Below are 15,659 nucleotides of genomic sequence, written 5' to 3'. Positions count from 1 at the left end.
TTATGATTTATTGTATCGCTCTATCAGGATAAATTGGAGAGAAAACTTGTACCTGCGTGGTAGGGTTAAAACTTAAGAGATTCATGCACTAACGAGTCCCGTTCATCCCAGGAGGCTACCTAAAACGAGCTACGTCTTGCTGCTAGTCCACGTGGCGAGAAACAAACGATCTCAATTTGCCCCGCGGAGCATGGCAACCTGCGTTCCCCCCGGGCAACAAAGGCCCCCCAACCAACTCTCCTCCGACGCAGGCCTCCTCATCGCCGGTCTTTGCCTTTATGCTCTTGTGAGTCGGGAACCGCGGTCGGGTCGAATCGGACTGGAAGGAAGGGGGTGGGAATCACTGGTCAACGATGACGGAGGCGGTGATTCGGAAGAAGCCGGGGATGGTGAGCGTGAAGGAGATGCCGGTGCTCCAGGACGGGCCGCCGCCGGGGGGTTTCCCTCCGGTGAGGTACGCGCGGCGGATCCCCAACAAGGGCCCCAGCGCCGCCGCCATCTTCCTCACCGCTTTCGGTGCATTCTCCTGGGGTATGTACCAAGTGGGCAAGGGCAACAAGATCCGTCGGTCAGTCCTTCACCACCTCCCTTATCTTTTGCAGGGATCTGTCTATATGTTCTTTTCTTACTGTGATTTGGGTTTGCTTTTGGGAATTTAGAAATGGTGCCCGGTATTTCTTATGTTTCTAGGGTTTGGGAGTTGATGATGTCGATAAGCCAGATTGATGGAGGTTTTACTGATCCGATCGTCATGATAATATTGACTTCGACTTGTTTCTTGACAGTGATCCAGTTAATTCAAGATCATTAGGTCATAATTTTGGGGAAAGATTAATATATTTTTTTAGAAGTATATGCTCTAAAAACTTAGAGATTTTTGCCTTTTTCTCATTGGGTTTGGATTTTGATGTTGAAGTTCCGACGATGACGGAGATTCGTCGATCTAGTCGTGATTCAAATATTAAGTTCAAAATTTGTTTCCTGGCAGCAATCTTCTTAAAATATTTTTTGATCCGTAGATCATAACTTGTGAGAAAAAGATTTATTTTTTGATGTGTATGGGATTTTAGCAATAAGAAAATTTGTGGTCAGAAGGATAACCACGGAAATTAGGGTATAGTTTAGCCATATCTGGTCTCTGCGGTGGCAATTAGTACCTATCACCACCATTTTATCTTCTTCTTGCTATCGCCTGCTGTTAATATACCATTTTGTTGGATTCGTTATCCGTGAACCTGTATCATATGTGAAGGCTATGTTCGTTTTCACCACTGCTATTTAGACCTGTTTATATGCTGGGCTGTGGCTGGCTAGGCTTGGCCTTGCCCAAGGTCAACCCAATTTGCTTATGCACGGCCTTTGGGCCTACCTTCTAGGCCTGAGCCTGGCTCTTACTCGGGCTTTGGTTTGGGTCTAGATGAAAGATGCTTAAAATTATTTTTTTAAAAAAAATACTAAACATGAATAACTAAATATCATTAACAACCTACAACATATCTATCATCCCATTAAGTTCAGATATCAACAGCAATTATTAATTAAGTCTATAAACATATCAAATATAAACAAATAACACAAGCAAAAAAAAAAAAAAAAAAAAATCCGGTGAGGCCAGGACGGGCTTGGATTGGGTTTTAATCCTCTAGTCTGAGACTGGCTTATTTATTAAATGGGCCTATTCTCCAGACCCATCTCTGCCTGTGGAACTAAACAGTTGGCCCAAGCCTGCCCAAAAGGTTTCGGGCTCAAGTGGGCAAGGCGGCCCATTTAGCCCATGGTCTCCTGCTATTGTTTTTTAAGCTGCAGAAACCTGCCGATCACTATCGCAGGTTGTTGATCCCTCTTTCACTATGAGTTGAATTATGGCCACGGGGCATTTGATTTGGGGATAAAGAAATAGGTTGAAGCTTAAAAATGTTTCCAAATGTTTTCCTTCCCTTTTAAAGTTTGGGTATTGATGTTGAGAAACCAAGATCGATGGAGGTCTACTGACTGATTATTATTTAAATACACTGTGGAAGATCCTTTAGAATTCTGGTTTCTGTTTGATGATCTTTGCCAATATTACATCTTCCTTCCCCATCTACCTCGTTCTATAGATTTGAATATGCTTTACGGTTTCAACTTGCTCTTTCTTACGGTAGAGAAATTGGATTTTCGTTGGCATTATGATTTGATAAGGGATTAAGAAATGAGTGGAATTTTAGGAATTTTGCATTTCTTTTTTTTCTTTTAGAAATCAAGATTCAGAGAGTTTTATTTACCTGATTTTATGATGATAGTGTTAATTTTAGCTTTGTCAAATTGTTGGGCTTTTATTGGTACTGTCATTTGATGTGGGACAAATTAGCAAAAATCTACAAAGCTTGCTGTTTTGTCCCCATTTCTTTGTAGGGTTTGGCTATTTATGTCAAGATTTCGAGATTGATTGAGGTCGGTTGATCTGATCATGATTTAACAATTTAATTTTCAGTTTTTAAAAAGCACTCTATTTAAACTTTTTACTTCTTACAAATTGTGTGAAACGTTGAACTTTTCGAGGACATGTTATATTAGCATCAAAGAAAAATTAGGGATTTTGGGTTTTTGGGTGTTGGTTGTTGAGAACCCAACATCAATGGAGTTTTGTTCATCTGATTATGATTACATTATAATTTTAATTTGCTTTTTTATGCCATAAATTATTAGAAAAGTTCAAAATTTACTCGGATACGTTATATTAGCACTTTGGTAATTTAGGATTGGGTGTATTTTCCCATTTCTGGTCTTTGTTGAGATAGTCAGGGCCCATGACCACCCTTGATGCCCTCTTTCTCTTCGTCCTGACATGTCATTGCTAATGTACTATGTCATTTGGAGTTGCTCTTATGTGAAGGTGAATCATTCTGAATTCAGAAGGTTGATGTCTACTGTTTTCTATAGCAGTAGAGAGTAGAAACATGTACATTACGACATTATATTATCTAGACCTAATGTCACCTTACTATAATAGGCTAATGACCAGTCACTAGTTTTGCAAATCTGACCGCAGAAACTTCCAGATTTTTTACATTAAATCAGCTCCTTAGGCTCAGAGCTGCGCAAGTTTTGCTCCCATGTGAAAGTGGTTATCACCTAGCATTGTGGTATTCATATGGTGTTCAAACTAGGTCAATAAAATTCCTAAGTCATCTATTAACTCTCGGCTTAGCCGTAGAACCATCAAGAGAAGTTTGTATGAGATAAAGCACTTTGCAAGTCCCATTCCTGGTCGTTTGAATGGATATAAGAGAGAGATTTAGGGACAACTGTGTTTCGGTGACTAGGGATGATCTACCAGTAAACCGACTAGTGAATTGTTTCTATGATGTTGGGTGTTAACAAAATATTATATATCGGCTGTCAAATGGACTGGGCTGGATGATCTACCAGTAAACTGACTAGTGAATTGTTTCTATGATGTTGGGTGTTAACAAAATATTATAAATCCACGGTCAAACCTTTGAAACTGCTAGGGCTGTCAAATGGACTGGGCTGGCCTGACTGGCTTGAAGACCAAAACCAGAAAAAACCAGGCTCAGCTCAGGTTTTAGGGGTTGCGGGCTGGGTAAGGCCAAGAAATTGAGGCCCAGTCAATTTTCAGGTCAGGCCTGAGCTGAAAATTCAGTAAAAAATGAATAGGGGCTGGTTCTAGGCCGGACCTGACTCCAAAACATGAAGTGGGTTAGGTCAGGCTCGGGCCTGACAGGCTGACATCCTTGGGCCAAATCTGGTCCTGGCTGGGCTTAGGCTTGAGGTTTAAACCTCAGGCTTGCTCCAGCCTAGGGCCAACCCAGTCCATCAACATCCCTAGAAGCAGCACTCTTTAAATCTTGGTATAGATCCTATTTCTGGACAAAGCTCCCTATTCCTACTTTTATTTCAGAAAAAAGACAACTTAAAGTTCCCTCTTTCACAACTTTTTGTGTCGTCCACTTTTTTGGACATGCACCGAGACAAAATGATGATAGCATCTAATTGTAATATGTTAAAAGGAAATTTCTTTGGGATTCATTGACAACACATCTCATTGACATGACCAAGATTTGGTCTTGATTGCGGTACACTTATTTTCTGTGCGTTAGTCTTGGTTTAGATTATACAAATGATTCTTTTAAGCAAGAGCAATCAAACTTTGTGTTGCTTGGTGTGATTAGTTTAAAGTGTTCACTGCCTGCTCTTTAATTTATTGGGATCAACCCTGACTTGACCTGCCATTGAACATTATTTGCTTGAGCTAAACCCAGGTAGTGTATATCTTGAATTTATAGATTGCAATGCATGGATGATATAACTGATTGTTCACCAAGGCCCCATCCTGAATCTTGGTTTGCTCATGATGAGTAGCAGTTACAAAATCAATTTGAAAATGCTGTTGTGCATTTGTGTCAAATTGTTAATCTAGTACTACACACCCACACCCCCACATATCTGGGAACCACCATCAATCAGATAGGCTTTTGACTGCTGTTAAGGACCCAAAAGTTTTCATCTCTCCTTTTTTTTTTTTTTTTTAAACTTCGATGCCTTCATGTTGGGTTTACGTGCGGCTGCGGTTGACAACTACAACAAGCTCCGAAAATCTTCTCCCCCCCCATCTTAAACCCCCATCAGTGTTGAACATGAAATGTTAATCTGCAAACCCCAGTCCTATCTATGCTTATTGAGTTTATGAAGTTCGTCTCTTATATTAGCAACAAATTCTTTATTTTTATGACTTCCATCCCATCTGCTTAGGTCTTACCATCCTCTTTTCTGAACTCCAAGATCCGTTGAAATTACTTTTCACTGGACCATATTGATATTTTCATTGCATGTCTATGCAGCCTCTATTGGTTCTCCACTATGTTGTTCTCAAGTGATACAAATCCTAAGCTTTCTCGGTTGAAGCAATTCTTGATAATTGTACCTCAATCACCTCAGTACTCTGATCTATTACACATTGCTTGTTTTAGCCTTTTCTGTTGCCAGATAATTCCTAGCGTGCAACAGTGTCTGCCTTACGTGATTATTTGTTGTTTAATTGCACTAAGATTTGCAACACCAAAAAAAATCTGTTTAGTATATTTAGGCACATTTTTGACTAATTATTCCTCATGTGATTATGACGCTGCTGTATTGAAATCTTTAGTGAGCTCAAGGAAGAAAAATATGCTGCTCGCAGAGCAATACTGCCCATGCTTCAAGCAGAAGAAGATGAAAGGTGAGGGCTGTATCTTACTTTAAACCAGCTTTTTAATAATGTGTAGGTTTTTGCCTTTTTATGAATCTCTTGTTGGGTATCCTTTGATTTGCTTGTAGATTTGTGAAAGAATGGAAGAAATATCTGGAAGAGGAGGCCAGAATTATGAAGGTTGTGCCTGGGTGGAAGGTTGGTGAGAGTGTGTACCACTCTGGGCGGTGGGTGCCACCAGCAACTGGTGAACTCCGACCAGATGTATGGTGAGAGGATGCAGTACGTGCTCTCGATTTCATCTGGATCATCTAAATTTGAGTTCTCTGGTTATTCAATTTGGTTGGAGCCTTGACTCCATCCAACATGTCAGCGTTCGAAATTTCTAGTCCTTGTAAACACCTCCTGCTTGGACAGTCGGAAGGGTTTGCCCAATTAATAAAACCTCAACACACAATAACTCTCTTATCTCGCAATAATTTTTAATTTTGTGTTGGTCTGTGCTAACAATAATTGTTGGAGTTTTGACTTGTTTGTAAGAAATGGGTGGGGATTGCAAAAGAAGAAAGGCAGGTGCTGTGCAGCTGGATGAAGCTAAATGCTTGGTTTGCATCCTTGAATGCTAATTGGTTTTTGTGCGGTTCTTCTGTCGGCAGAATGTGTGAAAAGTCTGTCATCTCGGAACGTGATCCTGGTTGATGGATGGGGTTCATGTGATTGGAATATAATCGCTTTAAGTGCATCCTTGCGCACCGCCGAAATGGACTAGCGAGTCTGATTGAAAGCTTCCCAAAATTACGAGCACCTGGCACTCGATAGCTGTACTCTACTACGATAGATATCATGACACATGGTCCCTCAGCAGAAGCTTGCCAGCACCGACTCTACGCTATCAAGAGCATTGGGGGTATTTTGGTGCACGACCAGCAAGTAGATGGCTGCAATTCTTCTGTGCTTATTAATCTGATTTGAGGGAGTTGAGTTTTGTGAGGAATATGTGCTATATCTGGTTGCTTTCCTCATGTCAAACGTGTGCGGATATGTGAGGATTTGAATTTTACCTTGCCAAATATTATCACGGTAATATATAAATGCCAACAGTTATTGATTTACGTCTCTGTTGGTCCTGGAACTTTCTTAATGTAAGTTAGTAAAATAGCAGAACATGAATCTTGGTTGAATCATAGATAGATTGTGCTACTTGGTCAGAGGCGGGGGCGAGTTTTAAGTTGCACGGAATTGAATTTGTTTGTTTTGCATATGGAAGGGATTTATTGGATTGTTTGCATGGTATGGACAATGTGACAACGAGAAGGTTATGGTGATGGCTGGTATCATGCAGCTAAGATTGTGATATCAACTATTTCAAAGGAGAATCATAAGGGGGGAAAATGTAATGCTATGTTGGACATCCATCTCGTTTGCTTGCAAAGTTCTTCAGTCCCGTTAAAGTCGGACTTTTTAGTAATTTAGTATTCAACTGTCATATCATGTATGCCATCAATCAGGAGTTGTACTAATCCTCTCTTGTCACGCGTTAGAACTTTTCGTCTGCTCATAATAATTTCATGACGTTGCCCTTATAATGATGTAAATTAATTTTGATTAAAACAAATCAGTTTTAATCAGAACAAGGATTGCTAATGAAAACTTGGGTTCGCTAATGAAATCATTGACCTGGCTCTGATAAATATTTTGCACTTTTGACCGTGACAGGAGCACAAGATACATGAAAAAATTGAACGAGGCAGGCCTTGTTTGCACCTCTCAGGCTCTAACCGATTCTGGCAGCACAAGTGGGTACACACCCGAGACGAGCGGAAAATAAAAGTAAAGATATAAGACCACTTGCAATAGACAAATTTTTATTTATCATGTTTATAATCTTATCCCTTGTAATCTTGATGAAAACACGTCTCTCAGCCGACACTTATTCTTCAAATTTATCGACTTAAACAAGCGATCAAGTATTCAATTAGATTCCTTATCAAACAACCTATTAATAAACTTTTTGTTATAGTCAAATCATTATGCTGTAGTGTGTGTATATATAATATGCATGTATGCGCGTCTGTACGCAATGCGACCTTTCATTATTAGAACTAATAAGTGATTCTCTCTCCTTTGGACCAGCGGATTAAAATACTCGCTCGTTCGCGAGCTCAGATCTGCTTGCACTGTCTCTCTCTCCTCCTCCTCTCCCTGCTCCTTGCTTTACCTTAGCGCCTCCCTCGGTCTAGGGTTTTGGTTTTCGCTTACCGGATCGAGATCCGGTCCAGATCTCATCACGGTAAGCAAGTTTAGAGGTTTCTGTTTCAATCGACTTCCATTTCGATAATTTCACTGATGAAATCTACTTCGTTTTGATGGTTTTTGTCGTGGAAATTTGAGGCACTTAGCGTGGTTGATGGGTTTGTGAATCATCTCTCTTCTATTTCCATTTGTGGGAGATTTTCTTCACCATTTGTTTACGGCTTTTAAGGAAGAAATGTTAATGGTTTATTGAATTTGGAAAAACGGAATGCATGTTACGGTTCTTTAAATTCGGGATTTTTATTTTAAAATATTTTTTGGATTTTTATTACTATTATTGGAATTACCGTGACATCGATTCTTGGTGCGCTGGGCGGAGAATTTATTGCTTCTGGATGGTCGGCTCTTAGCGTGATTTCGCTTCATAGGATAGCTTCGCAATGATATGAAGTTGGTAGCGATAAATCTTCTATCTAGAATTTTTTTTTTTTGGCTGACAAACAATGTGGGTTAGTAAATGACTGTTTTGATTGATAGACATTTTGATCTAGGTTTGTTAGGCCAGTGAATCACGTGGATTTGATCAGTCTTTCGTGAGATTCGATCTTGCGAAAGTCAAGCAGTGAACATCATAGTTTTAGTTCTTTTTCTGCTCTATCTTTAGATTGCGTGCTGAATCTTTCAGATCTATGCGCTCAGTTATTTCCTGGTTGATTACCTGGATGCATTTTTACCCGCCCTCCCCATTGGTATTGAAGGCTGTCGGCATGGTTAAATTCTGATAAGTGATTAGAAATTTATGGTCGATGGACTGACAGTAGATATCTTCAATGTTTACAGGTTTTGTTTCCACCTGTCTGCTTCAAGGTCAATTTTTGCAGATTTTCTGTCATTCCTCTTTAACAGATTAGGATCTCTTATCAGGAAGGAAAGGCAGTGCAAGTTTAGTGAAAGTTAGGTCGCTGACTGAAGTTTTGGTGGACGGGTTGTAGTTTTTTTTGTGAGGTCTTAATTTGTTTTATCACAGGTTGGTGTTATATGATCATTTGAATGCTGCTGTAGAAGGACCTATAATAGATTTTGTTAGCTAACATCATGAGGGGGAGAGCAGATGGAGGTCAAAACAAACATTTGGTTCCATCGTTGTGTCTTATGGCGCTCATTTTAGGATTTCTGTTCCTATATTATGGTTCTTTCTTTGGTTCTCGGGGGCAGCATACTAGCTCTGCCTTAGAGTACGGTAGTAGATTCTCAAGATCAATTGGTTGGAGTAATGATGATAGTGGAGAGGTTGGCAAATCCGATGAGTCCATTATTGAGCTGGACGATGGAGATGGCAGTCTTGTACCCAAGAGCTTTCCAGTAAGTGTTTGTAGAACTAGTTGTTTTGGTTTGCGATCATTGACTATCATGTTTGCTGAATATAGTCGTTTTTGTTTTGCCCATGAAGATTTGTGATGATCGGCATTCAGAGTTGATTCCCTGCCTAGACAGAAATCTTATTTCTCAAACACGACTGAAGTTGGATCTATCTTTGATGGAACATTATGAGAGGCACTGCCCCCAGCCGGAGAGGCGTTTCAATTGCTTGATCCCTCCACCACTGGCTTATAAGGTCAGCTCGGGCGTGCCTTAATGAAAATACCCATGATATATGGTTACCTCACAGTTATTGGGTATTTTTAAAACTTTTGCTCACTGTGTTATTACTTATGTGCTATAGATTCCAATCAAGTGGCCAAAAAGCCGAGATGAAGTGTGGCGGGTGAACATACCTCACACCCACCTCGCACATGAGAAGTCTGACCAGAACTGGATGGTTGTCAAAGGTGACAAGATTGCATTTCCTGGAGGTGGAACTCATTTTCATTATGGAGCTGATAAGTATATAGCATCACTTGCAAATGTAAGTGTGGTTTGCTTACACTATTAAGGAGCTTAATTTGGGACGCTAGCACTTTTCTGGCATTTTACTATATTCTAATTCTAATCATTACCTTTTGTATGCATTCTAAAGATGCTTATGTCTATACTTGAGGATTGTCAAATCTTCTAATTACTGGCCAGTGCATTTGTCATGTTTGCTGTGCATTTGTTCCTTTAATGTATTGGGTGACAAAATGAACAAACTTGTTCCTGGTTGGATTGACAGATGCTTAACTTCACAAATAATAATTTGAATAATGAGGGAAGAATCCGGACGATCCTCGATGTCGGTTGTGGAGTTGCAAGTTTTGGAGGATATCTTCTTTCCTCAAATATTATAGCGATGTCTTTAGCACCAAATGATGTTCATCAAAACCAGATTCAATTTGCTTTGGAGAGAGGAATTCCTGCATACCTTGGTGTGCTAGGGACGAAGAGACTTCCTTACCCTAGCAGATCATTTGAACTTGCTCACTGTTCTCGATGTAGAATTGATTGGCTTCAAAGGGATGGGATCCTTCTACTTGAGTTAGATAGGCTGCTTAGGCCAGGTGGTTATTTTGCCTATTCATCTCCTGAAGCATATGCTCAGGATGAAGAGGATCTTAGAATATGGAGAACAATGAGTGCACTGGTTGAACGAATGTGTTGGAAAATTGCTGCCAAAAGAAACCAGACAGTTATATGGGTTAAACCTTTGACAAATGACTGTTACATGAACAGAGCACCAGGCACAAGACCTCCTCTATGCAGATCTGATGACGATTCAGATGCTATCTGGGGTGTCCCAATGGAGGCTTGTATCACTCCTTACTCTGAACGTGAGTATCCTAGCATTTTGCATTGATTATGATTATTTCTTTCTTTCTTCATGTTACAAAAGTCATTGGATTTTCCCAAGCTTATTTTACCATTTCTGAATATTTAATATTGCTTGTGACTATTATGTGGGTGTGCTTGTTGAGCTCTTATTTTGAGGAGTCTAGCTATGTAAGAAACTATTTCGAGTAATTGTTGTGATCTGGAAAAATCTGTTCATGAATGTTTTATTGGTGAGTTTGTTTAATAAGTATTGTGCTTATCTCTGCTAATATGGACTTATGGTTTCCCTTTTGACCTTGTATAAGTTTTTTCGTTTTGGCATGTTATATGCCAAGTGCACAACCATATGAACCCGGACAATTTTTTATGGACTAGAGATGTTCTATGACAATGTCATTTTCATTGGATTGGATATGTTTTGCCCTATATAAACCATAGAGCATCTTATTTTGGACATGCAGATTGTAGTTGTGTGCTTTCAGATTCATGTTCCCTCTGGCTCTTTTTCTATCAGCGGTAGGGGCATGCAGCAGGTGGGGCTGGGGGATAGGGTTATTACTTATTAAGCTGTTTTTATTTGTTTTATAATGTGCCACTGATTGCCTGATTATGAGTTTAGTCATTTTGAAAGTTGGCCAGCATTATCTGGAAATGCTATCAAGGTTGTTTGTATAGAGGACCGTGAAACTGCATTTGCTGGTTTTTTGCAAGTTTAAGGGTTTAGATTGTTATTGCAATAATGTTACCTGTTGTAGAACCTATGCGTGAGAGAACAACCATAAAAACACCATGCCTTGTGTTGATGCACAAAAGTCGTGCTTGTGTCTCGATAAGAATGATGCGTTATATTCTGTAGCATGCAAGTTGTATGCAACCAAGGGGAGCCAAATCTTTTGTACATTTTTTTTTTGCTTTTGAGGTAATGGCAGGAGTACCATGTTGAACAACACTTTGGGAGCAATCCCAAGATTCGATCGCAGACTTTACACCAATTTTGAAGAGGACTGCAACTATTGGGCTGTTGCCTTTTTTACAAGAGGAAACAAATATTGTTTTAGTCATTAGCAATTTTAACACCTTTGATGGTGAAAAAGGTTTTAGAAATTTGATGCCTCATCTTCGTGGAAAGAATTTGTGGTGTTTGTTACCTTGTTCTCTGGACAGCCATATGTGTCAACAGAGTATTTTTTTTTCTCTGGAAATTCTAAACAGCATACAAGACACTCCAGTTATTGATGAAAATCTTAGATGTCAACTATGTAGACCCCTTGTTTTCCTTTTTTGCGATAAACAATACTCATCTTATCGTCCTTCATAAATTTTGAAATTAATATTTGTGGTAACTTCCAAAATATTTTTGTTTTTGCAGAGAACCATAGAGATAAGGGAAGTGGATTGGCTCCTTGGCCAGCTCGCTTAACTACACCTCCTCCCCGCCTTGCTGATTTTGGTATTTCTAGCGAGACATTTGACAAGGACATGGTAACAGAGCAAGCATTTCTGCTCTTTAATTTTTTATTTTATTTTATTTTATTTTTGCGGTTGTCTTTTTGTGTGCCAGTTAATGCAAGCATACACATTTAATATACAGAGTTACAGATCATCATTGGTATAGCAGTTTGGTTTCTCATATTTGCTCATATGCTGTAGGAGATTTGGCAAGAAAGGGTTGAGAGTTATTGGAGCCTATTGAGTCCAAAAATACGACCAAACACTCTGAGGAACTTGATGGACATGAAGGCTAATATGGGATCATTTGCAGCTGCCCTCAGAGACAAAGATGTTTGGGTTATGAATGTTGTGCCGGAAGATGGACCAAATACCCTCAAGATAGTTTATGATAGAGGCCTAATAGGCACAATGCATGATTGGTAAGCAGCTGTCTTTATTTATATGCATCTAAGTTCTGAACTTTAGAATTGTGCATCTATTTGATCCACTTATTGCCACTTCTCAGTCACGTGTGTAGAATCAGGCAGTGGTGTAGAGGTTTTCATTAAAAGCAAAGGTCAATATTGGTGGTTAGCCTATTAATTATTGTTGAAATGTGCATTTATGGTCCTAGGACTATTTGTAAGCCCATCTACTGTGGAGGAGCTTCTAAATTGAGTAGATTAACTCGTAGGGCAACCTTGTTTTGATGATTTCCCAAAATGTGGTTAGTGCATCTGAAGATAGCTTGCCCAGTAATCTGTCAAACTCCTAAGTTGTGTTATGTGCTTGTGAGTAAAACAAGTTCTGATAAGGTTTGCTTCATGCTGTTTCTAATTTGATATAATCTGTCATTGCTGAAGTTCCAGATTGTCTCAATATCTAGTGTTAAAACATGAGGCAAAATTTTAAATTAGGTAAATAGCAAGTTGTACCCCATTGAATTGTGCTCTCTTGGTGGATTTTACCTTTTGTTTCTATCTATTGCCACGTTCTTTGATGTTGAAAAGACGCCTGCTGACCACTATCCTAAAAAATGCCGGCTGAGCACTATCCATCTCCTTTTCAAGCAATACCCCATTTAGCCCAAATCGAAATCCTCTTCTTTGAGGCCGTGGCCAAACCTGCACTATGTTGGCAATCCATCTCATGCTGGTTCTACCTTATCGAAGGTTCTTGTTGATTGCACCAACACCTCTTTCTATTTTAGTAATATAACCATAAAAGATTCTCTCTCTCTCTCTCTCTCTCTCTCTCTCTCTCTCATGCGTGCATGCGTGCGTGCATGCATGTGTGTGCCTGTTTTACAGAGACACGTCTTGGTAGTTTCAGGGTAAGCCTTGAGAGGGGGATGAGAAAATTCAATGGTTGATATCAACAGGTTTATAGTTAGATTACATGGAGAAATTAGCATACAGTAGGAACTATGTTACTTATGCTGATACATTCTTTGTCTCAGTTAAGATAGCAGCCAATATTGAACCCTGCAAGCAAATGCTATTTTATCTTTTAATTCATCAAATTTGGGTTTTAATGATTAATCTCAAATTTGACAGGTGTGAGGCATTCTCAACATACCCTCGTACTTATGATCTCCTCCATGCTTGGACTGTCTTCACGGACATCGAGAAAAAAGGTTGCAGCGCTGAAGACCTGCTTCTTGAGATGGACCGAATACTCAGGCCAACTGGTTTCATAATTTTCCGGGACAGGAGGCCAATCATTGAGTTCATCAAGAAGTTTTTAACAGCATTGCAATGGGAATCAGTTGCCGTGGTGGATGCTGAGCCGAACTCGGATTCAGAAGATGGTGAGATGGTATTTATTATCCAAAAAAAGATGTGGCTCGTAGATGACGGTCTCAAGGATTCAGCGTAAACGTGCTTAAATAGCTTTGACTTCCTTTGTTCCCCAACTGCCTATGCAATTGGGTCAAAAAATGCATGACCTGCGCGCACCAAAAAAATCTAGCGGAGTGAGCCGTTTTCTTTCCCCTATTTTTCTTATTCTAACTGTAGTGATATGAAGTTAGTAGGCCCGGTTTTTGAGCAATGATCCGTAGGCCTTTTTCGGTGTTACCTCATACATTTTTTTGTCTATTTTTTCCATTTGAAAAACAGTCCTTTTTCTTTTCATCCAATAGAGATGCTCAAAATATTCCTTTTAGATGGATGCGAAAATAAAATAAACTAGCTGAAGGTGAATTCTGTTCAATGGAACATCTTATGCAAGTATAAAAGAACGAAGGCAAAACTGTAAGGTATGTGGCTCCTTTGGTAAGCCTAGAAATGTACGGTCTTTGCCTACCAATTTTGTTCTGTTGCCTCTGGCATTTGGCCTCATCCAAGCATTTTGGCACTGATTTCATTTTTCTTATGTCTGCTTTTATTCTTTCTTTTGTTTGAGCCTACAAATTAATATCATCTGCATCAAAAAGATACTTGATAATTCTCTAAATCATAGGGGATTCCTTGGCAACCTATAGAAATGGGATCCAGTTAAAATCTTTTTTATTTTTTGATTAAAAAAAGGAGAAGTATTATGTTGCCCGTGGTATATTTTTTGATTAAAAAAAGGAGAAGTATTATGTTGCCTGTGGTAAAAAGGTACAGTGCGGTGCATGACCGGAAGTCTGGAATACAAAATATGATCTTGGAATCCGAAACAAAATTCAGCGAGAGAGAGAAGGACAATAATTGCAACCGAGACCAAAAAGAGCAAGTATTGAAGCCCAACAGAGAGAGCACTTTACCTAAATAATTTTAAAAAAAATTTATTTACAAAAATAATTTAATTTTTAATTTATTTATTAAAATAATATAAATTATATAAAATATTATTTTGAATAGTATTTTATGATGATCACGTCATCGATGAAAAAAAATTATCATTTAAAATAATATTTTTGAAAACATCATTTAGAATAACAAGTTCAATTATTTATTTTTTTTAAAAAATAAAAAATAAAAAATAAAAAATATAATTTTAAATTTTTGATATCAACTGATGCAATAATTGATGTTAATAACTGATGTCAACTGACTGGTCGGTTGATGTTGTATATTTGCATATTTTTGATATGATTCTCACTTTCGGATAAGTTCAGCAGAATCTTTCTTCATGATGGGTCAATAATATCCTTGTCATAAGATTTTATAAGCCAAAGATTTGTTCTCCAAGTAATTTTCATAAATCTCTTCGTGAACTTCTCTCATTGCATAGTCGGCATCTGTCGGTCCCAAATACTTCAGTAAGAGAAGAGAAAATGACCTCTTACATAGTTGACCATTCATCAAAATGTATTGCGAAGCCATCCATTTGAGTCGGTTGACTTCTGAAGGATCCACAGATAGAGTTCCATCAGTTAAGTATTGGATAATCTGATCCATACAGCTTAGTTCATCATTGATTTGTAGTACTTCTTCAACTTTATCTATACTCAGTTGTTCAAGACATTCGATAAATATCCGATCCAATGAGTTGAAAGAAGTGGTTGTGAGTCATGAAAGTACGTCAACTCGAGCATTTTCTATCCTTGGGATGTGAAAGATTTTAAAATATTTTAGGATTGATGTTAGATCTTTCTCCTTCTGAAGATACTTCACTATAATGGGATCTTAGGCTTCAAATTCATCTTTGATCTATTCGGCAATCAACTGTGAGTCAGTAAAGACCTTCAGGCTATCAATATCGAGTTTCTTGGCAAACTTTAAGCCGGCTAAGTATGCTTCATATTCGGTTTGGTTATTCGAAGTTTTAAAATTGAATCGAAAGATATATTCAGTTATAATCCTGTCGAAATTGATGAGGATGAGACTAGTTCTGCTGTCTTATGCATTAGATGCTCCATCAATATGTAGCACCTATGTCGATGTTAAGTCGGGCTCGAAAGTTTCAACTGGCTTTATTTTGTCGTTAACTTCATCTTCAGGATTATTATTAGGTATTTATACTCGATGTCGAAGTCAGCCAAAACTTATATTTTTATTGATGGACGTGGATGATATTGTATATCAAATTCGTCAAGCTTTATCGT

At 38.7% G+C, this 15,659-nt stretch overlaps 2 protein-coding genes across 2 annotated transcripts; both read left to right on the top strand.

Moving 5' to 3' along the window:
* The first annotated feature begins 81 nt into the window (after window positions 1-81).
* LOC105032917 (NADH dehydrogenase [ubiquinone] 1 alpha subcomplex subunit 13-B) lies at window positions 82-5,659 on the top strand. Its single transcript, XM_010907504.4, has 3 exons — window positions 82-568; window positions 5,150-5,221; window positions 5,320-5,659. The coding sequence occupies exons 1-3, from the start codon at window positions 354-356 to the stop codon at window positions 5,462-5,464; spliced, it is 432 nt and encodes a 143-aa protein (XP_010905806.1). The 5' UTR covers window positions 82-353; the 3' UTR covers window positions 5,465-5,659.
* Window positions 5,660-7,297: 1,638 nt separating this feature from the next.
* LOC105032916 (probable methyltransferase PMT3) lies at window positions 7,298-13,789 on the top strand. Its single transcript, XM_010907500.4, has 8 exons — window positions 7,298-7,481; window positions 8,285-8,806; window positions 8,895-9,059; window positions 9,168-9,350; window positions 9,597-10,191; window positions 11,562-11,674; window positions 11,843-12,063; window positions 13,180-13,789. Exons 2-8 carry the CDS (start codon window positions 8,540-8,542, stop codon window positions 13,499-13,501), a joined length of 1,866 nt encoding a protein of 621 aa, XP_010905802.1. The 5' UTR covers window positions 7,298-7,481; window positions 8,285-8,539; the 3' UTR covers window positions 13,502-13,789.
* The last annotated feature ends 1,870 nt before the right edge of the window (window positions 13,790-15,659 follow it).

This window comes from Elaeis guineensis, chromosome 16 (genome assembly GCF_000442705.2).
Source record: "Elaeis guineensis isolate ETL-2024a chromosome 16, EG11, whole genome shotgun sequence".
Classification (NCBI taxonomy): Eukaryota; Viridiplantae; Streptophyta; class Magnoliopsida; order Arecales; family Arecaceae; genus Elaeis; species Elaeis guineensis.
The sequence above is the reverse complement of the archived record's forward strand: the minus strand, read 5'-3'. Positions and strand labels throughout refer to the sequence as shown.